Below are 24,823 nucleotides of genomic sequence, written 5' to 3'. Positions count from 1 at the left end.
CCGCACCGCTGGACTGAGTGAAACTAATATTTTGCATATTAAGGGGGGATACGAGCGGCCCCTCCCAATTTGAGCTGATCCCTGTTTCTACTGAAATGTGATTGGCTCAGTCGCTCAGTCAGTCATCAAACTGTCAAAAGAAAACAAAGACAAGCGGGGGTAAATTAAGAAAGAAGCCACAGACACACACACACACACACACACACAAACACACACACACACACTTAATTGCTTTTATGTGACCAAAACCACATGCAAGGCACACACAAAGCCTAACTTTGTTAGGAGGAGGGAGAGATTGTTTGTTAACTGTATGAACAGTTAATCTGTGGGTGCGTTTCGAGACACGTATTGAAAATATTTGGCTTACTGCAAAAACAAACTCAGACACACACTCAAGGCATGGTAGTTTAGATTAAAATTTTTTCTTAATCAGTACAAAAAAAGGAAAAGAAGATCCAGTTTGACATTATCCTACCTGAATACCTCATACATTTAGATGCTAACTAAACTAAAAACTGGTGTTGACGTGCTCAATCTTCCAGCTCTGTCCACTGCACCGCTGAATGATGAGCTCATAGTGAGAGTATTCTCTCTGGGCAACCTCAAGACATCTCTTTGTTGCTTTGTTTCTGATTGCTTGTCCCTGCAAATGTGTGATCAATAGAGGATATATGAGTGCTTATATAAAAAAATAATTAAAGCACCTATGTGTAGAATTTCTGACTTGCCTTTTCTCTATAGTACCTGAAATGACTATACACGAGTAACTGTACAGGAGTCTGAACAAAACTCTACCATGACTGCCACCAGCCAATGACTTACTTGTCTGAAGTCCCAGTGCATGTGTAGCTGATTTATCTTTGCCAGCTGACAGTCTTGCAGAGTGGGAGTGCTGCCAGAGCCTGGATCAACCAGGCAGCGGTTGTGGTTATATTTGTGAGACTGAATCCCCCCTATGATGATTTCTCCATCTGTGTTGTAGTAGCAATGCTGGTGAGAAGGAAAAGTCATGATTTAATGTTACGATTTATTGTTGTCATAACTATCAGTTTTTTCTCTCTTTCTTCTTTGACTACCTGTGGCTGTTGGAAGTGGCACTCGTACAAGATGGGGATGTTTCCTGGAACGGCTCCCTGGTCCACACAGTGCTGCCTTAGAAGGGTGTTCTGAAGCTGTACGGGTCAGTGTAATAATAAGGGAGTTATTTATGTCCCTTGTGTTTCTCTACAATGTAAAGATTAATTTGTTTTATATCTTTTCAAATGCATTGTTCAATCTCAAGTTTAGCATGACCACCCTTTTTAAGGTTTTACCAGAGCATGTTTAATTGGTGCTTTTATTATCTTAACTGAAAATAACATGCAATAAATACAGAAGGTCTTTGAACATCGGATTTCTGATACTGAATTCAATGTGTAAATATTTCAAGTTTACTAATATAATACTCATGTATAAGATTATTTGCTATATCTACAAATGAATGACTTAAGTTTGCCCTTACCCCACCATACCCCAACAGGTTATCCCATGGTTCCAGACTTGGATAAACATTCTCCAGGTACCACTTGAAAGGTTTACACTGGAGCTTTTCTCTGAGCTTCTTCATCTTAGACACATCGCCAATGTCAATTCCATGATCCTGTGTGTCAAATGTCAGGCCAGAAAGAGCATGAACAAAAAGAAGAATCTCTATTCATCTAAACAATAAATGTCATTTATAAAACTGGGGCAAATAAATGTGGAAACAGTGGCTCTAACAGTAGCTGTTAATGTAATAGTTATGAAAATGCAGATGCATTTTTGAGTCATTCCATGCCAACTCAACCCAGAATTCAGAACTTCCATTAAATTAAATATATATATATATAATAATAAAAGGACAAAAATACTTTGGCTGTACTCGACATTGTGGCTTGTGGCATGTAGGCAAAGCACAGGTGTTGCTAATAACTAACTACGGCTTTGTTCTGTACAAGTCTCAGCAAGTCATGCCATGAATATCAACCGTTATGCCAACCTGAAGAGGAACATTCCAGGCAATCAACACGTTCTTCTTGTAATCATCCATCCAGATTTCTGCAACCCTCAAAGCATTTCTCCTCATGGCAGGGTTGAGATCGGGCGCATACGGTTTATGGGCCCTCTCAATGTGAGCGATCCTGGAGCAAGGTACAACCTCCACGCTTCCTCCACACAGCCACACCTGAGCAGTCAAATTATAGATCCAGTGGTCATTAGCGGATATGCAAATCTTCAAAAACGGTTTAACTGCAGTCATTCTTATTGTGGCAACTCACACGAATCCCAAGTTCGACGTTCTCTCCTCCGTAAACTGTCATTCCACCGTCGAGCCCACCAATTTCTCCAAGGAAGTTTCTGTCAGCTGCAAAGATTCCCATAACAGAGGGACTCCTAAAAATGTGGTTGACATGTTACATGTTACTATTGTTTGCTCTACATGTAGCTTGACACTACACAGAGAAATCTCACAGAGACAGTGCCCTGATAAATGACATCCACGCTGATTTATAGGTTGCTGGCCAGTCTTCTTTGGTGCAGCTGCTCTAGTTTAGGGTCTAACATAATCATCCTGCTCATTGTAATCTGGTTAAATGAAACAGTGCTTGATCCACATACTTCCCAGGCTGCGATTCATCATCCATCTTCAGCCACTCCGGGCTAAAGGACTCATACATGCACCACAAAGCCCAGTCAAAGCCATGAGAGAGTGGAACGTATGTTTCCACATGTAGGTCATCAAAATGGACCTTATCAAAAACAGGAGACACTACCACTGTCCTGTCGGTTTTGATCCTGGCCAGCAAAGGTTCTGCCCTGCAAAGGACACCAAAATAAAATAGTACACAAGAAGAGAAGGAGGTGAAATTGATCATTTTCCAGCAGTTGGATTATAACAGGAAGTTAAGACGGTGAAGGAGGTTACCCCTAAATTTGAAGGTATTTGAAGGAAATTTGAAGTCCGCTTACCATCCCTCTGTGGCTTCAATATGGGCGTCCAATATGGCCACAACATCAGCTGTGGCTTGCTCCCAGCCTGAGATCCGTGCCTGGGACAAGCCCATTTGTTTCTTATGCCACACTTTCTTAATGAGTCCAGGCCTCTCTTTGTGAATCTGATCTATGTAGTCTTGTAGTGGTTTTCCAAGGTCATCTGAAAATGTAGTCCACAGTCAAATCTATAAATAAAAGAGTACACATGACTACAACCACTAAAATAATATGAACAAAAGCTGCACTGAGAACTTGACTAATGCAATTTTCCTTAAAGTAGGGGTAATGAGACTTAAGTGTGGTATGGGGAATTAAGTATGGGTGAATGGTTGATGTAGATCAGGATACTGAGACGTTGGAGTAGAATATCATCATGCTGTATGACAAGTGCACTGTTAAACTTACTGTAAGTGCTGTAGTCATCCACCAGAATGATTTCCTTGAGCAGGTGCTCTGGAGTGTGGGTGATGATGCTTCGTATTGCCCTCTTAATGACAGAAAGAGCCTCGTTTACGTAGATGAGTACCACGCTGATGGTCGGCAGGTCTTTGGGATAAGTCTTTTTCAGACATCTAAGAGGTGAGTGATGTATAGTGACAGATGTTAAAAAAATGCCTAATGCTCCATTCAGTCAATTCTCAAGCAGTTTACTTCTTTGATCTCATTGCAGACACAAAATACTTAAACCTCCCTCAAAATATTAGGACCCCACATGAACAAAAGTTACCTGATGTCTCTTGTATCCACAACCTTCCTGTCAAGTGGCAGCCGGTTACTCAGGAAGACATTGTACCCATAAATCTGAAACAGACCTTCTGCTTCCTTCTGTTCCTCTTCTGACAGGCCATCGCCCCATTTGGCAAACAGGTAGGAGTTTGGGTATAACTTTGGCACCACAATCTTCTCTTTTTCTTGGTCCACGTGTGGAAAAAGTTTATTGGTGGAGCTCTTCTGACCAGAAACTTCTATTAGCTTTGCTTTAGTTGATTGTGTTCATGTAAAGACAGAGAAAATTGGAAACAGTACAGTTCAGTTTTATTTACAGTCTCTGAAGCATAATGAATTTGGAAAGTCAGCTAAAATGAATGGCAAGCTCATGTTCATTTGTGAGTCAAGTAAGCCTGGAAGGATCATTAATAATAATGAGAAGTATCATATGTGTATAAGTTGATAAATAAGTTGATAAGTGATCAAATATATATGCCACAGTCCTGATTCTCGTCACTTTGCAAATGTGCAAAATTGGCTGGAAATGGAAAAACAAACATTACAGCAACTGAAACTGTAAATCGAAACAGGTGAGCAAGTCAGATGCCAACTGTAAGGAACAACCCAGTTGTTTGTGAACTTGTACTCACACAGCTTGTGTAGAGTCTGTTCAATCCGGTCTAGTTTCCTCTTCACAATGTCTTGATCTGAATCTCCTTCTGGAAAAGATTTGCCTGCTCTCCAGCTCACGATCAAGCAGATGAAGATGTATATTAAAAGTAAAAAAACTCCTGTTAGCCCAGCTCTTCGCATGTATGCCTTCATTGTGGTTTTTCATCAAGGATCCCATCAATGTCGTTCTGTCCTCTGAGCCATGTTTCTCATTGTTCTTTCCACAGCTCAAGGTGCACAGTAAAGCATGCCTTATCTGAAAGATAACATTTCCTACCAAATGCACCATATTATTTTAATCTTTCAGTTTATAGTTGTTTAATTTCCTGTTAAAATTTAAACAATTTAATGAGGCGGGCGTAGGAGCAAACTGAGTCAATACACTGCTTTTAAAGGATTCTATGATGTACGATACCTGCACATCATAGAAACTTGCTATTTGTTAACTTATCAAGCTAACAATATAACGAAGGTTTCAAAGTACACTTGAGTGTTTGCTGTGCCTATTCAGCTTATTCAACCCCTCCCCCACTTTTCTGATGTTTTATTCTTTTATAACATTACAGCGCAATGGTTCACACCAGTACTCATTAAATACATATTGGTTTGATTATAGTCCTACATACAGTCTCTTGATTTTTCTGTTTAATCTATTTTGGCTATTGTACGTAATCTAGCTTTCTAACTACATTATCACACGTGATCTTCCTCATTTGTTTTGTGACCTACATGACTTGGTTGCTATGACACTCCCAGTTTCTTAAAGCACTCGACATATATTTGCTTTGGCAGTTCTGGTTTGGTATTGTCTCTGCTAATTAACCACACCACAAGTGTAGTAAAACAAAATGTATAAGTCCAGTGGTGTGAACATGAAGTACAGATGAAAACTCCTTTTAACTGTAACTGTGGCACCATATCTAATAACAATTTGCAACACAAACACTCCAAACAAGGAAACTCTTAAAGGATATTTGTTTTATTTATATACAGAATACAGTTAAAGACAAAAGGACAAAGCAGAAGTGCTGACATCCTTTGGCTGCCCTAGCAGCTGTGGTGAGATTTGTCAACAGGCAGTTAATAGTCGACAGTCTTGGCTGGCTTTGTCTCATCTAGGTAAGCCTCCAGGTAACGGAATCGGCGGTGGCGACGCAGAATTTCAATTGCCCTTTGTTCTACACTGGAAGGAGTGATACCGAGATCCTCCAGACCAGGAAGCCCTGGGTACTTCATGTCTGTTATGTGAAACTGGAAAACAAAAGTGCGCCACAGAATTAAGGGCTGCACATTTATTGACTGTAATAAGTACAAATGGAGCTGGAGGAAAAGGCTCCACAAATGGTGGCACAACACCACAATCCTGGCTTTCTTACCCTGTCGACTTTGTCTGGGGTTGTCCAGGGCTCAAATGGACTCATTGCAAAAAACCGAGCAGCAAGGCTGAGAAAAGAAAAGCAAAACAGAGTCTATCACATGAGTGTGCAGCCATGAGTGCACCCTGCACCCGGCAACTGGTGGCTCTCTGGGGGGTTGTTACTTGTGTAACGTGTTCAGTTTGCATCACCAACATCTTGGGGGTAATGTGAAACAGGATCTCTTCAATGTGCCTTAATGTTCAATTTGTGTAAGGAACTTACTGATAAAGAGGGCGGGGCAGAGGGTAGGGCACAAAAGGTCTGTGTGCCACAGCATAGATGTACTCCACCAGGTCATGAAGGAGGTAACGGTTGGGCCTGGGCATCAACCGAGGACAAGACAAAAACAGTCTATTAAGGACAGTCCTCACCGTGCTCACGGGCGATAAGAAAGCCAGGTCATGAGCTGTGGACCAGCATCATCTTTTCATACACATGAATCAGTTGTGAGGGCCAATATCGCTTTGCTTTCTAACACGTATAAACTTCATTCACTGCTTTTCAAGTCCTGGGCTTTTGAAAGGCAATATGTAAATTACAAACATGAATTTATCATTAAAGTACAATTTTTTATCTCAGAGCAGATTATGGTGATTTGTCACAACTTGTGCTATAAATTTATATCTCTAAATTATTTGTGCTTTAAGTGCAGGCATGCATTTGTTTTCAAACAAAGTTATTTGAGAACTGACCACCTACCCAACGAGTACATAGGTCTTTCCATTAGCATCAGGATCTTTCACAGCATTGATGATAGCCTTGGCCACATCCACAACCTGAGGGAAGACAGAAACAATTAAGATGGCCTTGTTACACGAGTTCCTGTGGGTCCAGTGAAGTAAATCATTTTAAGACGTGTGTCTTGTTTCACTGGGACATGACAGTTTTAACGGAAAATGTAAATACTGAATACCCAAGTTAGACAGTTCGCCTCACCATACTTTGTGATTTAACAACAGTTGTGGCGAGAGTTCTTATAACCAACAGGATTTAGATGGTGTTATAAAATTGAACTGTGAAATTGACAGATGATGAGTGATTGACAAGTTTGTGGTAGATGGTAGAGGGTTTTAGAAAACCTTGCAGATTTATTGATAAATGGAGTCCTGGTCACTGTCAAAATGGTGGCCACTGAGTTCCTTCTTCATCTTGGGGAAGAGGTGATGAACAGGGCACTTGTTGGACGAGGTCAAAGCCACATTCCTGGCTCTGCTTGTCTGGCTGTACAATCTGTCACTGACTCAGACTGTGCTGGCTTGAAATTTTAAATTACCCAAAATAAACAGAACTACCACAAAAGTTATTAACTTCAAACTTTCTGCATAATCCCTCAGTGAGCTGAACTGCACCTGCATGATACGTGAGTATAACTCATATCCTTCTACCTTAGGCCACAAAATCATCAATCACCTCTCGTATATTAGAACAGATCCTTCCATTCAACAAACTCACATGAACAGGCTGCTTCACCGTCTTCTTCCCCAGGGAAATAAGTGGAACAGCATTGCCGAACCAGCGCATGTCTGAAAGAGCATTAAAGCCACACATTAAATTTTCACTGCCTGGCTGCTTAGCTGGCGAACTGGCTAACATTTCAAGTCTGTGGAACAGACGGAAGTGAGCCAAAGAAGTTTAGCAATAGTTCTGCTCGAGCTTGTGGAAGCCGATGAAGAGACAACAATGAACTTCGTTTGGAGCACAACTGAAGCTGGCGCATCCACAACAGAGCACCAAATGCACAAAAACTAAACCACAATCCCTGGAAAGAGACTCAACAACATCCACACACACATAACTTTATGTACCATGTAGGGATGGGGCTGATCTGATCCAGTATCGGTATCGGGTTCCGATACCAACATACCACACACACACACACAGAACTTCTTACTTGCGTAATAGTTGAAGAATCTGTCCTCCCTCCCAAACATCTCAGAGGGCTTCATGATGATAGCATCAGGAAACTCGTCTCTCACTGCCGCCTCCCCTACAGCCTGTGATAAAGGAACATTACACGCAACGATCACCTACATGTAAACACATTAACCAGTAGTAGTCGGCAGCACTGGATTTGACATGTAGATACACTAAAACGGATAAATTAGTTAGACTGAGTGGCAGACATGTGCAGCCCCACTACCTTGTTCCTCAGGTACTTGGATGGGCTGCGTATGTCAGCGTTGAGGTGAGACATGTGGATGAACTTTGTGATGCCGGCCTCTTTGGCTGCCCTGGCAATCTGCTGAGGGATGGAAACGAAGACATCCTCGAAGCGATAGTTCCTTTACACAAAAAGAGGGAAAATGCAACTCATTTACCTTATACCTACATCCAAGCCCATGGGACCAGCCACCTTAATGAGTGGCCATGCATTAATATCACTACTGCAGGTGAGTTACTCTGATCACATGACCGTGACAACACAGCGACACACCATGTGTCATAGTGGGAAAGAATTAAAATTCCACTTCATGTGGAAAAACATAATATAAGATAAATCAGATGTTTTTAAGATGTTTTCCAAGGACACCTTGTCTCCCACTCTCTGCCCACCAGGTTGATGACCACATTAGAGTGCTCCAAAGCCTGTTTGATGGAGTCTTTGTTCCTGGCATCCCACTCCTGCAACAAGACAGAACAGAAACATTTGCATTTCATGCTCATGCTCTAGAGTACTTGCAGAGAGAAGATGCCACAATCCACGAGTGTTGCAATATTTCTGCGAGATGCCCAAGTGTCTGTACAGCGTGCAGCTTACCATAAAAATGATTTGTCCAAGATCACCCATGGGCTTGAAGTACATGACGTCATACTGATCACAGCGGTGAGGGACTATGATCTGAGAGCCCATTCGACCTGCAAATCATCAGTAAATAAACACATACAGTCACATCAATGCATCATCAATTTAAAAATGCAATTCATAGCAATAATTTCTTAAAATATTAACATTTGCCAAGGAAACCTATGTACCAAGTTAACAGTGAAGAAGTCAATTCATATATTGTCCTAACCAGATCAATCACTTCTATTTAGACAGCTGATCAAATACCAAAACTCCAACATATTAATAAAGTGCTGTAATGGAAACCAAAACATTTTTACATTTACTTTTACTACACATGGTCTATAAATGTCTGATGTAATACAACTGTCTTAAAACTACAGCAATCTTTCATCAGATAACGAGTTGTCAGCATTCCACATAATATTACAATCAGGTTTCTGTCAGCTGATGATATCTGGGATATTGGATACATTATGTGACGTCTGCAAACTCAAGCTTGTGAAGAAAATAAAGTAAATATTAGTATGTATATTGCTTAATATCAGTATTGATGTTATATTTTTAAACTCACCCAGCCTACTGACAACATATCGACCCAGGAAACCTGTGGCACCAAACACCGTGGCCGCTATCCCACTGGAAGAGGAGCGCCCTCCTTTCCCCTTAGGGATGACAGCATGGTGCAGCTTCCTCTGCTGGACTGTGGAGACAGATGCAGCTGACAAAACAGCAGCGGAGCAGCTGCCTATTGAAAGGAGAGGAACACAGGCAGCATTTGGTCAGCATCAAAAGGTAGGACACATTCAGCTTTTGTGTTAGCTAACATCATTCATCTGCTATACTGCTTGATCCGTGAGGGTTTGCTGGCGGCCTGGAGCCTAGCCCAGCTGACTACGGGCGAGAGGCGGAGTACACCCTGGACTGGTCGCCAGTCAATCACAGGGCCGACACACAAAGACAGAAAACCACATACTCACTCTCACACCTAGGGGAAACCGTAGTACCCAAAGAAAACCCTCACAGGCACAGGGAGAACATGCAAACTGGACCCAATCTGCCTAGTGAATAACAGCAAATTCTGCCATGATAACCTGCCATTTCACAAAGCAAAATTTGTCTCAAACTGATTTCATGAATATGACGGTGAGTTCAGTAAACTTCAGTGGCCTCCCTGAGTCACCAAATCTGAATCCAGTAGAACATCTTTGAGATGTGATAGAACAGAGCATTGGCAGCATTAATGTGCAGCTGACAAATCTGCATAAATTATGTGATGCAGTCATGTTAACATGAAGCAGAATCTCAAAGTTTCTAACATCTTTTGAAATCCATGACACAGAACTGAGGCTGTTTGAGAGCAAAGGGAGGAACTACCCAGTGTTAGTATGGTGATACTACTGAGGTGCTTGGTGAGTATATGTGTGCACTGACAAGATGAAGATCAACAGAAACTTACAGACAATACAATTCTTAACGAGTGGATGATTACCAAGTACCCCTAACTCAGGATCACTGCGCAGACAAATATTGTCAATATCATAACTATTTACAACGCTCATCGATGTAACAACAGATCCGTCAACCAGACATCTAAAACTTTTGTATCACTTCCAGAGTGTCAACCTGTCCCACGTTAGTTCACATTTATCAGATCAGTGTGATTTGAGTCTCTGTGACAGATATCACATCACGGTAGCCCACTAGAGAGGCTAAAGGCCAAAGCTCAGCCAAACTAAGTGCTTTATCCTTAATTCTACAAGTATTATTCCACAAAGTGATGCGGGTATTCAGAGAGTACTGTAACTCATTCTATTAAAAATATTTAGACATTTTAAAGATCTAAATGTGAGCCGCTAGCTAACTGAAACCACAGCTAGCAAGTGATTAGCCGAGCCGGTTAGCAAGGTCACTCAACCTGGGTATGTGGTCTAAATGTGAGCCTGTGCTGGGATGTCATAGGCGAAAAATACGCTGTAATATACTCTTAGATACACATATGCATGTGTTCTAGCAACTGTTTTAACGTTACTCACTTGAAATCTTTGGAAGGACACTCGCAGGACGGCTAACCAGCGCTACGGTCGCCATCTTTCCGACTACGGCGTGCCGTGTGGGCCAAAATACATGCACAACACTGGTCTGAACTGAGGAGAGAGGAGTGACGCGTACACAAGGCAAAATGCAAGACATGGAGCTTTAAGATGTTTTGCCAAGCATACAAAAACGCAAGGTACACTGAATGGAAGGTCTGATAGGCCTTTGTTTCATTATGATAGAAGAGCTATTTTTTCATTTCATAGACACGTAGACGTGTCAGAAAACAATGCTGTGAATTGACATGACAGTCTTTGTTTTCATGATGTTTGCATTGTCTGGTTTGATGCTGTTACTGGAGGACCCCAATAAACAGATAAATATGCAATTAAATAACTATTATAAAAAGTGTAGAATGTGGGTCGCAATTTTTTTTTAGTTATACATTTTGTGTATAGAGTGTTTTAAAATATATTCAAAGACACTTCACATGACAACTTAAACATTAACTATATATTTTTGAAATTTATATTATTTAAATACTAGACATCAGGCCTTGCTTACTTTGAGTTCATATTAATTCATTAACTTGTAATAGAGTTTTTAGTTTTATTGCTATTATTATTGATCACTGGCATAATGCAAACTATGACCACATTAAGTTTATACAGTATAGGACTTGGTTGTCTAAATGAAATTTTAACAACATGGCAAAGAAACCTCAGTGTCATTACAGATTGAATAACAAACATAGAATCACAACTATGTGTATAAAAATCATCAAATATAAAAACACGTTATTTGAAACAAATTTTTATTACATCATAAAATACATAAAAATTACTTTCCTTTATCGTTTTCAGCTGCAGTCCATCCTCTTGGGATCTCTGGTTGCTTAGCTAATAGAGAGGGCACAGGTCTATCTTCAGTTTAAGTTGGATCCCTGTTGGCGACTAAATACACAAGTCAATTGTAAAAAGGTGGTAAATAATGGAACAGTTGTTTCATTATGTTTTGTAACATTAGCTGAGACACGTTGTCAAATGAAAGGGATCCTGGCAAGGTAGTCTGAACTCCTGTCTGTCTGACAGGTAAGAATCCAGTGGTTTCTAATCCAGGTGAACACACACAATAGTAAAGTGCAAGATTTCTAATACTGCAAGGCACAAACTATCAATAATAGGATTGTCTTTTTGTTTCTAATATAAAAAATATTATGAATAACACAGACAAAATGTTTTCATACAGTAACAACACAACAAGTAAAACCTTGTCTAAACCCTCAACAAATATCTGAAATATTTTCTTAAAATATGTTCTGTATTACACATAGATAAGAAATTACAGCAGAAATATATACAATAAATTCTATTACAAATACACGTTTTATGATTGTTGAATTAAATTGTTAAACAAATATGAAACATAGGATCCAACATATTCCATTATAAATAAGCAAAACAATTAATAATCAGTAGGTCATAAATTGCATTCTACAATTACAAGTACGAGACAATTATTTCTTTGTTAACATCATTTTAAAAAAATGTTTTGGCTCAGCCTTTATTGCACACAAATCTTAAAATCTTTTACTATTATGAAAGTAAAATGAGTCTAAAATGTTGACAAGAAAAGAGGAAAAAAGCAAAAACAAAGATTTGAATGATTTTCCTACCTATGAATTAAAAAAAAAAAAAGTCAACTATGTTGTTTTTTAACATGGAAACTGAGAGAAGTAAAAATCTAACCTGTTTATCTGAGATGTCAATGCACAGCAAAGATTAGGTTCAATAAATAATACAGGAGACAGCGACAGCAAAACGCTTTTTGCTGCACTGTGAATAAAGATTTTGAACTATCTGATCTGAACTCAACAAATGTACTCTAATGTGGCAGACAGACTGATGTCTCCATTGTGACACATTTAAACAAAATACCTGTCTGCAACTGCATCTTAAGTCCTTTATATAAAAAAAGAAAACAAACAAAAACAAACGTACAACTGGTTGACTGAAAATCAAAGTTTCACAGAATAAAAATAATACACGATGACTGCATATTTAAAACAATAAATAGAAGATGTCCTTCTTTGCCGATGATCAGTGTATCCCCTCCACACATCAGTATTTTGTTCATGGCATGTGGGAACTGGTTTTATTTCCTACCTGTCAGTAGAAAACATCCACTTAAGCTACTTTCCAACTAAAACTCAGAAACTCAGACTTTTCTCTGTGCCCTGATTTTGTTTTGTGACGTCATGGAGACACAACTGCAACATGTTTGTACAAATAACAGCATGAAGGATCTTTTTATTTTCTGTGTGTGCAGAGCCGAACAAATGCAACTTTCTCTCAGCCATCCATTTACTTCCGCTTCAACAACTCAACCATTCTCAAGTGGGAAGTAGGATATTGAGCCTGAACGTCCTTAGTTCCCACTTGTCATAAACGCAGTAAGTTTCTATTGGACTGTTAGATGATAGGGGGCAAACACTGAGATGGTTCCTGACTGTCTTTTCTCTCTGTGCCCACTTCCCCTTGAGGCTTGATGATGATGTGAACAGGCCTTTCTCCACCTCCTTGTTGTTTGGTATCCATGGAGAGCTTTCCCTCGCTCTCGCACACCTCCTCCTCCGCTGAAGCCCCAATGGGCCGCAGACGTTCGGCAGGAGTCATCTTAGTTCCTGTTTCTGAGCTGTCTCTCTTCAGCTTGTCGTTAGCGTTGCTTTCTGAGCTGACCTTCTCTGCTGTACCATGAAAACAAAGGACATTCACTGTAAGCTTGAGGTGAGGTATGTGTGCAGCTATGGCATTAGCTAATAAGTACCCTATATAACAACAAGATAACACTGAAGTGTGAATCATATATGTAAACATTCAGTCCCTGAGTATAAAGACAGCCTGAAAATTGGTCCTTCAAAAGAATTATTAATTAAATCTGTTTCAGTCAATAAAAAGTTACTGTGTAATTCTTAATGCAAAATCATCAACTGGGAGAAATCTTCTACTAACAGATGTTCTTGGGAAGTGGGCACTAGGAGTGCAAGGAGCACAGATGACTGGAAATTAATATGCAATTGTAAACGTTCTAATATGTCTCATGAAGTGCATACCAGGATCATTCATAAATTACATGTGGCGCTGATCAGATCCAGGTATGACAGTGAATGTACAGAGGTATGTATGAAACGTAACATGAGGAAAGCAACATATTTTCATGTCTTCTGGAAGATGCTAGATTTCTGGAATAATATCAAAGCCGAGATTTGCTTTGACTTGCCTGATGTCACCTGAACACTTTAGCCTGTATCTTAGGTTTAGATGTTACTGCTAAACAAGCTGTTAAGTATAAATATATTTTGAGAATATGCTGGCTTGTGGAAAGATTATACATTGTTCAGATGTGGATCAGGGACAAAAGCCCTAATGTATTGCTGCTGTTCAAAAAATTCTGTTATGCCATATGAAAGGCCATTGTATATATGCAAAAAGTATAAAGCATGGATGATAAAATGGACTGCAGTCCTACCAGGCTTGGTGTTTGTTTGCCTGTCTGTGCTGCTTGAACTGTCAGAGGCCTTCTTCACGGTGGGCTTGGTTCTTGGCCTGACTTTGTTGAAATTCCCCTCCAGGATCCACTCGTGCTGTAACCCCTCGTCAGGAGTCATACGCTTGGTTGGATCCCAACTGAAAAACAGATAAAAATAATTTAAGTATGCAAGTGCAGCTTGTTATTAGATCTTTAATCCTGTACCATCCAGTTTTTATGCAGTCATTTCCAAATGTAAGATAAATACAAAAAGACGCTTATTATTGTAAATAATCTAGCACAAGTGCAAAGGTGACATACGTGAGGCAGCGTCTGATGAAGTCTAAGAACAAAGCATCATTTGTTTTCAAAGCAGCTGCCAGCTCCTTGGAGTTGGGTCTTCGCTTCTTCCCCTTGCTGTTGGTGATGTTCCTTGGGTTTCCTTTGGAGTCTGCACAAAAAAAACGGTTTATGTCCATGTTCCATAGAGTAATGGAGGCAACCCCCCACGATATTCGTTCATTCATTTTTTCATCTAGTAATCCCATATTCTATTGTGCTGTATAATCTACACAGGATGCTGTGTAACAAATAAAATATCCATAGAAATAAGAGCTAAAAAAAAAAAAAGATCTATGTGAAGAAAAATTCTCACCAAAGAACAACCTCCTCCTCGATGCTGACTGAACAAAATCATTTGGAGGCATTCCCAGAACCTGTAAGATATATCTTATCAGGATACCTTCACATACTGAAGCAAATCAGCAACAATATTTCAAACATTTGCATTTACAATTGTTTAACTTGCAATAAATGCAATAAATACGGACACACAATTATTTCCATGTCGTTACCTCCATTATGCAAGCTATCTGCTCCACTTCGCTCTCTCCTGGGAAGAGAGGATAGCCTGTGTAGAGCTCAGCTAGGATGCAGCCCAGACTCCACATGTCAATGGCCATGCTATAGGGGTGACCCAGGATCACCTCCGGGGAGCGGTAGAAGCGGCTCTGGATGTAGGTATACACTAATGGAGGTGGGAGTGGAGGGAAGAAGAAACAATAAGGCGTATAAATTCACATATAAGATTTATGTTCACCAGACCAGACCTGACCATTTCTTTGAATATCTCAGCACTGCAACACATGGTTGGTACATCTCAGATGAGTTATATGCTCTTACCCCTTTGTTGTTCATAACAGCTTGACCCAAAGTCCACCACCTTGATGTTCCCTGGACCTCTCTGAGACAGAAGAATGTTCTCCTGTTTGGGGGTAAAACCACAAACATTCAAAGACAATTGCTGTCATGTATTACTGATGCAATATTACAGTTCTCCACAAGATGGAGCCAAATTCACATGATTGTTCTGGGGGATATATTGCAGTTCAATTATCAGCGGCAGCGTGATCCACATCAGGTTTTGTTGACTTGACTATATTTTAAATCATATCCAGTAATTTGTATTCCAAGTACATGTTCAGGTATTACAGATGTAGTTGGAGTCAGTACCGGTTTGAGGTCGCAGTGTATTATCTTCTCCCTGTGCAGCATCTGGAGGCACCTGAGCAGAGCGTGGGCAAACCGACGGATGAGCGCGAGACTGAAGCCCTGGAAGTTGTTCTTTTTGATGAGCTCGTACAAGTTCACCCTGCAAGAAGGAAACAAAAAGTGATGCATGGTTAGTTCATAATGCTGTTTAAACACAACAAGCTATTTGCATGTTGTACTTCTTCAAAAAGGATAAACCGGCTTCATCTCCAAAATAAAATATTTTTTACATATTTTTGTTTTTCTATAATTATATAGTTTGTTTTATATAGACAGTGAACTCAGTAAGGACCCTCTTATAAAGAGATGCCCCACATAAAGTACTCCTTCATGCTCCTCAAATAAACGCTCCGAAAAAAAACTGTTGCTAAGTTTGATGTCACTCTACACTTTACATCGCCCATAATAAAACATCCAGTGACTGTCGCGTGCATACTTGGAAATAATCTATGATTGTGCTCACATTTGGGAGGGGGCCACGAACTGTATCCTCCTGCTACTTGTGATAAGCATAAACTTCTTTAGACTGTGTAACAGGAGCCTTCACACCATGAAGCAAGAAGGGGTAAGAGATAGGGCCGTAATCAAGGCCTTAACTAAAGGATTCGGTGACAGTAATGTTAGACAAGGTGGCAGTCCAAGACGTCCTCTAAAGGTCATTCAGCCAGAGTGATCCACAAAACTATCTCCCCTCAAATAGATATCAGTTGCGATCCACGTTAAAACGCAGATGGTTTAAGGTACACAGGTAATCACTTAACTCCTGACTGTCATGTAGAGGTAGAAGTAATGACCACAGATAAGTGAGAAGTGCCTTTGATAAGACAGTATGGTGATCAGACCCTGGAGAAAGGTGGCTAACCTTGAATACGTTTGATTAACAGATCAATTATTCAGCGATGTCTTTATAGTCTCCTCTGAGACTATTTTCTGAACATGCAGGCCCGCTTGCTTTTATGCTGACTGTGAGTAGATGTACTAACCCGAGCAGCTCAAAGGAGATGCAAAGGTGATTCCTGAAGTAAAAGTACTCCTTCATGTGGATGACGTTGTGGAGGTTGTCTTTGTCTTTTCGCTTTATTACATCCAAGATCTTCAGCTCAACTAGGGCTTGGTGATGAAACCTACAGGCAAATTTGTAGAGATGTTAGACACTGAAATTCACCAATGTTACCTGTGGTTTCAAAACGATTTGTTTCTGAATACTAGGATCTCTAACATTTGAACTCTTTGGAAACTTCTGATATGCGCCCTGTCATTTTTCTCTGACAGGGAGGTTTGTCCCCGCACAAAAATATCTAAAATCTCTTGACATTTCTGTATGTCAAACATTCACAATCCTCCTGCAGGAGAAATTAGATCTAAGATAACTATCTGACACAGTGCAGAGTTCTCCCGAGGCAGTGCTGTGGCAGTTTGCACCCATTTTGTTTTCTGCATTATTGAAGTGGCGGTAAGACCTGATGGCTCCTTCTGCATCTAACCTACGGGACTCAGGCAGTTGCTACCACTGTGATCCTCGCCGAGGAAGGACAGGTAAGATAACACCAAGGGGTGCCGACTTCTGTCACGCTAAATCAGGATCTCAAGGATTTGGCAGACACCTACAATGTAAAATGATCGTGGTGCAGGCATGTGGGAAAAAACCTCACAACATGGTATCAGATCTCAAATGAATGCCAAAAGTTGACGCTTTGAATGTGACAAATAACATATTCTATACAGTAACACAGCACTTGACCTAGTGATAGAGGTTGATTTGTTTTGAATATCCTAGATCAGAGAACAGTTTGAAGATCTTTTCAAAGAAATTCAAAGGTGAATTTGTCAGTGACATGACATAAATAAAATATTTCAGAACAAAATATTACGGCTTACCTTTTCTTATTGCGTATCATCTTAATGGCTACGAGTTCATTGTTTTTGTGGTCCAGACATTTTAGGACCTGCCCAAAGGAGCCTTTCCCAATCACTTCAAGCACCTCAAACCTATAGGCAATGTGGTCGTGCAGCACCTGGAAGAACAAAAGGAAGAGCACAGTGAATATTTAAGCAGAATTCATTTTCATGTAACGTGTATTTGTCCTAAAATAACAACCTCTCTCACTAACAGCAAAGCTAACTCACATGAACACATCAAAACAATGTAATTAAATCAATTTCAATCTGTAAAAGCTACTGTAAATGATTAATGCTATGTGCACCACTCTGAGCAGCTACAGTACGAAGTGAACTATGGCTCCACTGTAGCCGTCAGTCAAAGCTGTGACAGTGAGACGGACCTGAATAGAGATGTAAGAGTCTGAAAAGTGGTCAGTCACTCAGCCTTAAGCAGCTCATTCATTACATATTATCTAACACACAAATGCCTGTCAGTCTCCTGATTTACACAAGACAGTTACGCCTGCTGTTACAGGGTTTGGTGACCTCAGAGCAGTTTTATTCCACACAGTATTCAACAATGAAGCCAGTCCAACAGAACAATGGGTTAATGTCTGCAGCCGGTGGATTCAGGTCATGTGAAGGCGTCTGGTCATGTACAGTTCAGCTAAGGAAGCTCAGAGGTCTTTGCATGTGTGTGTATGATACAAAACCTGGTGTCTTCACATTTCTAGTTTCTGTTTCAGAGTTTCAGTTCTCAGAGATCACACAACATGATTCAACACAGTGAACATTTTGCAGTCTGTCTTCTTTGTCAACTCATTGTAATTCAGCAGCTGTTTAGAAAAATTGTTGCAAGTGCATTCAAGTGCTTCTGGAAAATGTAACGCTCTGAAACAACTTCTTGTTTCAGAGCAAGATGGGAACATGTTTGATATTTATGTCTTGTAGTTTGGCTGCACACAGTAGTTTCTCTGAAGCAAAAATAACAAGAAGGAATTTTCTTAACAGTTATTCATACTGATGGCTTGCCTGAATTGTTTCTGGACTGCAACTTGATTTCATTCATGTACCAAAACCACTGGGTGCCTGGAAGGCACTGGTCTGAAGTGGTCATTAACATGTAAAACAGGTTAAATGGGATTTAATAAGCTTAGACCTATCCCATCAAACTCTATCCAAAACATTACCCTAATGTAGCTTCCATGTTCATCATCATATCCAGAGTTCTGCGGTGCTCCCTGGGAACCCTCGATCTTCTGAGAGCCCAGACCCAGGAACCAAATCTCTGTGTAGTCCATGATTTCCTCCTGCTCAAACTCTGTCAGACGCTCCTGGAAGTTCTTGAGTGCCTCTGCAACAGGAAGTAAGAGGAGGAGGACAGTCTGAGTCTCTATCATGTTGATTACATCTCTGCCAAGAGCAGGGGATTGTGAACAATCTTCAGTGCCAATAAGCTATTTTTACTGCATCAGTAGAATCAAAATTATTACTTAGCAACATGTTTGTGTTGAAACACCTCCAAAAGATTCAAAATGTGAAATACTGTCTCTGTGGCCTTCAAATTCTGTCGTATTTCATTCTAATCTTTAATAACATACCTATGGGTGACATGGGTAATCTCTGTCCCTCATACACTTTCTCTTTCTCCAGCTTGTTGCTGAAAATCTTGCTGTTGCGAGAGACTGACACTTTATCCATTGCTGCGCCAAACCGCATGGCAAACTGCTGGGTGGGCTTCGGCCTCTCATCCTGTCCAGAAGACACACAAGGGGAAACTAAATTCCATTTGTATTATGAGCAAAGAAAAGCTAATGTAACTACAGTGAGACCTTCATATTGTATATAAGCTACAGTCAGAACTTGTAACCATATGAGAGGCTCACCGAGTGTGTCTGAAAGTTGTTTTGGCCCCCTTTGTTGGCAATTTGGGGCAGGATGTTGTCCGACTGCTGGTGCTGGTTTTTGGCATTGCTGACCACCACCTGGACCACCGGTGGCTCAAGCTGAGGCAAAGTCCCTACACCAGGGCCAAACTTCTGTAAATCAGAGGAATTGTTTAAATTTTACAGGCTTCAATAAAGAAAGGACACATTGGAAACTTCACTACATAAACTAAAATGACCAAAAATGTAACAGAGACAAAATAAAATAGGGGCAGATCGTGGAGAAAACAATATCTTTCAGTCAGATTTTTATAGAAGTGAGAATAATAATAGCTCTTAATACACAAACGCAGGGAGAATATTTATGCAAATTATCAAAGAAATTTCCCAACTTCCACTGCTGGAGGCCTTTCAAGATCTTTTTCTATAGGGAGTAACCCACTCTGTATCTCAGTTCAACAGAATAACAAATACTAAACAGCACATCCAGTTAAAAACAACCAAAGCAGCCAGAGAGAGTGGGTCAGCAAGTGTGAAGTCTAAATGCATTATTCTTTTTAAGCTGTAGCTACAAGCTTGTCACAGCCCCTTTCATTTTTTCATGAGTACATCTTTGTGTTGAGCTTCCCCTCGCCAGTTTTGGTTTGTGTTCTCAGTTTAAGATCTACATCCCTTTCACATGCATTTTGTACGTTGGCTCAGGTGACCAGGACCACCCCCACAGCAGGTAGCGGCTGGAATTACTGATCAGGGTAAGAGTGAAATGGGGACAAAGCCCCAGGAGGCCGGGTCCTGACAGAGTCTGTCTGTGGTGGCTCTGCAGGAGAGGTGAAGAGCAGCAAACTGCTTTTCTCTGCCTGCCATCCCGCTTGCTCTGGGAGCACGATTACATGTGTCACAGCCTTGCAAGGCTCAGCCCTGGCAATGATGGGCAAAATTAGACCTCTGTCCTATGCCAAGTCCTCTGGCAAAAAGTTAGATATCTAAAGAAGTGTATCTGTGTCAAGAGGGGCATTGTAGAGTATATTTTAAGACATGCTTTCACTGCTTGAGCAGAATTTCCACAAATTTTAGGTGTAAAATTTCAGAGATGCCCCTCCATGCTATTGTGTAGCCTTTAGCAATGAACTGTATTAGCCACATAATAAATTCTTTCATATTAATAATTAACGGCATTCCAGGAAAAGCTTTCCCATCTACACAGTAGATAGTTCTGATATTTCTCACGTGTTAAGAGCTGCTGCAGGATCTGCCAACTTGGTTATGACGCATAGAGATAGGGCTAAATATAGTCGCAAGCACCTGCCACAACAGGCAAAGGAAGTAAACACAGTTATGTGCCGGTACATAACCGGGGGGCATGCTGTTTAAATAAGATGCTCACGTATCACTGGACATTTGTGATGCATTACACCACATAACCACGTATGTACAGACAGATTGTGTACAGACACACGTCCATGTTGTTCTCTTGAGTAAATAAATGTTTATACGGATGACCTGAATTCACAGTGGTGAATTTTACCAGTTAGATTTATAATAAGGCCCTTTTTCTTAGCACGTTACTGAACTAGTCTTTGATTTCTAATATTAGAAGGTACTCTGGTGTAGTTTACTGCATGTGTGTGAACAGAAAAAGCAGAGGAAAATGACAAATATTATGTCTCAAGCAATGTTTTTAGCCATTGATAGAATAATTCAAGCACACCTTACATAATTCAAACACTAAGGGAAAAGATGGCATTGCTGATACGTGTTCTGGGTCAGCTGCTACAGTATCTTCGCAGAGGGGAAGCTCTGACCTGTGAGCACGGTCGGTTTGTTCCAAGCCGGTTTCCTTCTGCTGGGAGTCTGTGAGGGTGAGGGAAAGCCTCCGGTCGTGATGTCTGTGGGAGGAATGAGAGCGATTCATAAAATGTGCCATAGAATTGGAAAAAAAAAAAAAACCCTGCTTTTTATTCCCAACATGCTGGAAACAAAAACACCACACTTCTTCCTGTTAATTTTTGAAGTCATGTTAAATAATAATGAAACTGCTTCTTGCCTTCATGCGGGCTGTATTCTCCAGTCTGTTCAGAAACACACAGCCTGTGGGCAGCTGAGCGAGGTTACAGCCAGACTAGCAAAAATAATGCACTATGATCCTAAAATAGATTACTTCTGCAAAAACCCAGCAACAAAGATCCCCTCACTATCCATTATTCTCTGTGTACCTGCTGGTTTGTGCAGGTGTGTGCCCATGTGCACATCCATGTGCCTGGCAGAGGATGTACACGTGCCTCAGACATTGTGCACTCTGGAGAGAAACTTGCCTGAATGTGTGTGTGAGGATGCAATGAATGTTGTAAAAATAGCAGAGTTGATAAAAAAAAAAAAAAAAAAAGCATCACACGCAATCGGGGTGATTCCGCACGCTTCTCTCCGACACCAAGCCAGATTACACGTGCCTTATTAATCAGCGGGTGAGCGTGCAACTGTGTTGGACGACACCATATGGGTGAAATAAAGCTTAGCCCCATATGGGGATACGTACTAAACACACCCTGGCAGCCTTGGAGCGTGGGAGGGAAGGGAGGGAGGGGGGGTGAGACAGGCTGAGTAGGATGTTGTCCACAGGTGCTGGATAGGAAACAGCATCCCAATCATAATCTTAAGCTTTAACACTGACTGCGAAGCAAAAGCAACATCAGGTCAGTGTCACGGGAACATGATCCAGAGGAAGAGGGAGCTGAACTGACCCATCTCAGACAGCTCAGCAGAGCAGGATGAGACACTAAACCGACTTCTTACCTCTGATTTATAAACTTCTGAGATTTACTGTTTGGAAGTAAACACATCTTTCAAACATCCCCTGGCTTTGCTTTTCACATTCAAGTTATTATAATCCTTCAATAAGTCAATGAAACCACATGTGGACAAACAAGGTTACGATACAATGATGTACTCATGTTACAATCTCAGGAGCATTGTGAGTGACAGCAGGAGCTATGTAGATCACTGTGGCAGGCTGGTGTCTAAAACATCACCTGTACAGGTGTGCTGTAAGCCTGGCTAATGAGCACTGAGCCAGTGGAAACCCAGGGCGCATCATAACATGTGCACAAGTGCCAAAGAAAAACAGTGACTGTGACCTTTTATTCCTCTGTGATGAATGATGAGTGTCTGTATCTAAACTATATGAGGAAATAATAACAGCTGAACACGTGATAGACTGAATGAACAGTAAGTGAATGAACACAATTTGTCTTTTTTTTTTTTTTTTTTTTTTACCTTTTAACACAACAGGTGTTAAATGATATTGTGTCTGTATTTGTGCCTAAAACTCAGGTTTGACATAATACTTCAAACAGGGAGTCGGCTTTAATTGTCTGATACTATAAATTGTCTTTTCTGTGTGCACCTACATGATTACAAGCACACACCAAACAGGGCATCTCCTCTAAATGTGACCATGAGTTTGATAAAGCTACATAGATAAATAATCAGACACAAAAGTCAAGAGCAATGCCGGCTGACAGGGGGTCTTCGCTGGAGGTAGAGGATCATCCCAGCAGGTATATGAGAGCAGCTTTGGCTCATTAAGGTCCTCCAGGGTCAGCTGGTCAGCAAAGCAATAAAACCAGGAGTAACTGAGGGTAAACATCAACAGACAGTAAAACTGTGCTCGCTGACACTATCAGCTGTCAGACATACACAGCCATTTTTCAACGCATAATCACGTCGCCCTGTCACTTTCATTGCACACGACAAGCTGTCTCCTGTCAGCATCTATTATGACCACAGGAGAGGATGCATGTAATGTCACCATAATCACTGATCAATCCCATGTGATCAAAGTAAGTGTTTGTTGTTGGGGCTTGTCAGAACAAACATTCCTGCGTTTCTCACCTTTGTTCCTAAAAACAGTAAAAAGACGAAAAGGTCCAAAAACAGCAAGGGTTAAATTTATATCAGTTTCCATGTAAGGTGTGAAAAATACACCACAACGCATATAGACTTACAGAATCTGTCAGCACAACAAACGCTGAAATAAGTAGGCTAAACATCGACTGAAATAGAAATGGATCAGATTTTTCATCATAACTTGGCATGCGGTCAGGAGAAAGGGGGCGGACTACGAAATAAGCATTTAAGTGGGATAACTTGTGCAGGAAAAATGGAAAAATTTCCAAAGTGAGAATGGCTTCACATTCTCGGCATCAATCAATCACGATACACAGAGAGTGTATGATAGACCTTTACTTTGGTTTGTCATTGTAAAAGGATACCTGTGGAAGGTTTCTCCCGAAATGGAACTGATCTGAGATGAAGCCCTTTATCCAGATAAGAGTATCTCTCATTCCATGGAAAATTTAAAATAAACGTGGATATATGTTCTGACACTATACAGGAATATTAGCATAATATGATGGGAGGTAAGGTTATAGCAGCTTAAAAACTCTCTCATTGATTAAATAATCAGACTAACCCTGCCATTTTAAGAAAACCATCACCCTGATCCATAAAATTCCAATAAATGTATTATAAATATGAACATAGAAACACAGCCACACTCTATTAAACCACAATGTATCTTCACAACTAATCAGCCAAACAGCTAACCAACCAAAGTGCCTCACCTTGTTGTTTATTTCTGGCAACATGCTGTTATCAGTGTCTTTACAGCTGATTGACAATCCAAAACACAGAGGGGAGATTATAAAATCCAAGAAAGAATCATTGTATCCAACTCTGTCGGTCCAGCCTCAAAACCAAGACACGCGTTCCAACAAGTCCAACTTCGTGACGGACACTGAAACAACACTGATGAGTAAAATCCTGATGACTGATCAGATCCACCGATCCAGACCTGTCGTGCTGCTGGTTTTACGCGCACGGTGTAAATGCGCTGTCGTCAGAGAAGAGATTAGCGAGAGAGACAAGCTGTTGAGGGTCTCTGCGCCTTGACGCGCTCTGCTAAGACACTGTAGGAGCCACCTGTTCAGGTTTCTGCCGCTGACAGCTGGGGCTGTCCCGATATAGATTTGTTTTTTTATCCGTTTGCTGTCGTCCACCTACACCATGCGATGTGATTGATGCGCTCTCTCTCAACACCGACGCCGCACAGAGGGGGGTTTACACCGACGCACGCACGTCGTGGCCACATTGCTCGAGCGCACTTAATTTACAGTAAATGTTATTTAGACTGCTCGCTGTCAGACCGTGTAAAGTGTCTCACAGAGTCTCAGAAAATCTCATCTTTTTTCAGTCAAGTGAAGCAAATCTGACGGTTTAGTTTGTTTTCAGTGAAGCGTCTCTTGAGTCAAGAGTTTCTGCTCTAGCAGATGCAGTGTTTCAAAGAA

At 40.8% G+C, this 24,823-nt stretch overlaps 3 protein-coding genes across 4 annotated transcripts; all 3 read right to left on the bottom strand.

The window, feature by feature from the left end:
- Positions 1-511: 511 nt before the first annotated feature.
- Positions 512-4,548, bottom strand: LOC121182158 (probable polypeptide N-acetylgalactosaminyltransferase 8). Its single transcript, XM_041038517.1, has 11 exons — positions 4,374-4,548; positions 3,743-3,992; positions 3,421-3,587; positions 2,992-3,175; positions 2,641-2,838; positions 2,301-2,415; positions 2,021-2,206; positions 1,505-1,642; positions 1,080-1,175; positions 826-993; positions 512-646 (listed from the first exon to the last, which is right to left on the bottom strand). Exons 1-11 carry the CDS (start codon positions 4,546-4,548, stop codon positions 512-514), a joined length of 1,812 nt encoding a protein of 603 aa, XP_040894451.1.
- Positions 4,549-5,359: 811 nt separating this feature from the next.
- Positions 5,360-10,751, bottom strand: ndufa9a (NADH:ubiquinone oxidoreductase subunit A9a). The gene is made up of 11 exons (XM_041037418.1): positions 10,635-10,751; positions 9,173-9,346; positions 8,572-8,669; positions 8,344-8,435; positions 7,954-8,095; positions 7,705-7,807; positions 7,266-7,336; positions 6,513-6,589; positions 6,036-6,131; positions 5,772-5,838; positions 5,360-5,646 (listed from the first exon to the last, which is right to left on the bottom strand). Exons 1-11 carry the CDS (start codon positions 10,687-10,689, stop codon positions 5,476-5,478), a joined length of 1,146 nt encoding a protein of 381 aa, XP_040893352.1. The 5' UTR covers positions 10,690-10,751; the 3' UTR covers positions 5,360-5,475.
- Positions 10,752-11,484: 733 nt separating this feature from the next.
- dyrk4 (dual-specificity tyrosine-(Y)-phosphorylation regulated kinase 4) lies at positions 11,485-24,526 on the bottom strand. Of its 2 annotated transcripts, XM_041038824.1 has the most exons (14): positions 24,101-24,525; positions 21,284-21,367; positions 19,482-19,634; positions 19,197-19,347; positions 18,786-18,949; positions 17,593-17,729; positions 16,698-16,838; positions 15,676-15,814; positions 15,346-15,427; positions 15,018-15,190; positions 14,819-14,879; positions 14,485-14,614; positions 14,164-14,321; positions 11,485-13,381 (listed from the first exon to the last, which is right to left on the bottom strand). In XM_041038824.1, exons 1-14 carry the CDS (start codon positions 24,122-24,124, stop codon positions 13,107-13,109), a joined length of 1,872 nt encoding a protein of 623 aa, XP_040894758.1. In that variant the 5' UTR covers positions 24,125-24,525; the 3' UTR covers positions 11,485-13,106. The 2 variants fall into 2 exon arrangements, with proteins under 2 accessions (XP_040894758.1, XP_040894759.1); XM_041038825.1 differs by lacking the exon at positions 21,284-21,367 and having other exon boundaries at positions 24,101-24,526.
- Positions 24,527-24,823: the final 297 nt, after the last annotated feature.

The sequence above is a fragment of the Toxotes jaculatrix genome, chromosome 5 (genome assembly GCF_017976425.1).
Source record: "Toxotes jaculatrix isolate fToxJac2 chromosome 5, fToxJac2.pri, whole genome shotgun sequence".
Taxonomy (NCBI): Eukaryota; Metazoa; Chordata; class Actinopteri; family Toxotidae; genus Toxotes; species Toxotes jaculatrix.
The sequence above is the reverse complement of the archived record's forward strand: the minus strand, read 5'-3'. Positions and strand labels throughout refer to the sequence as shown.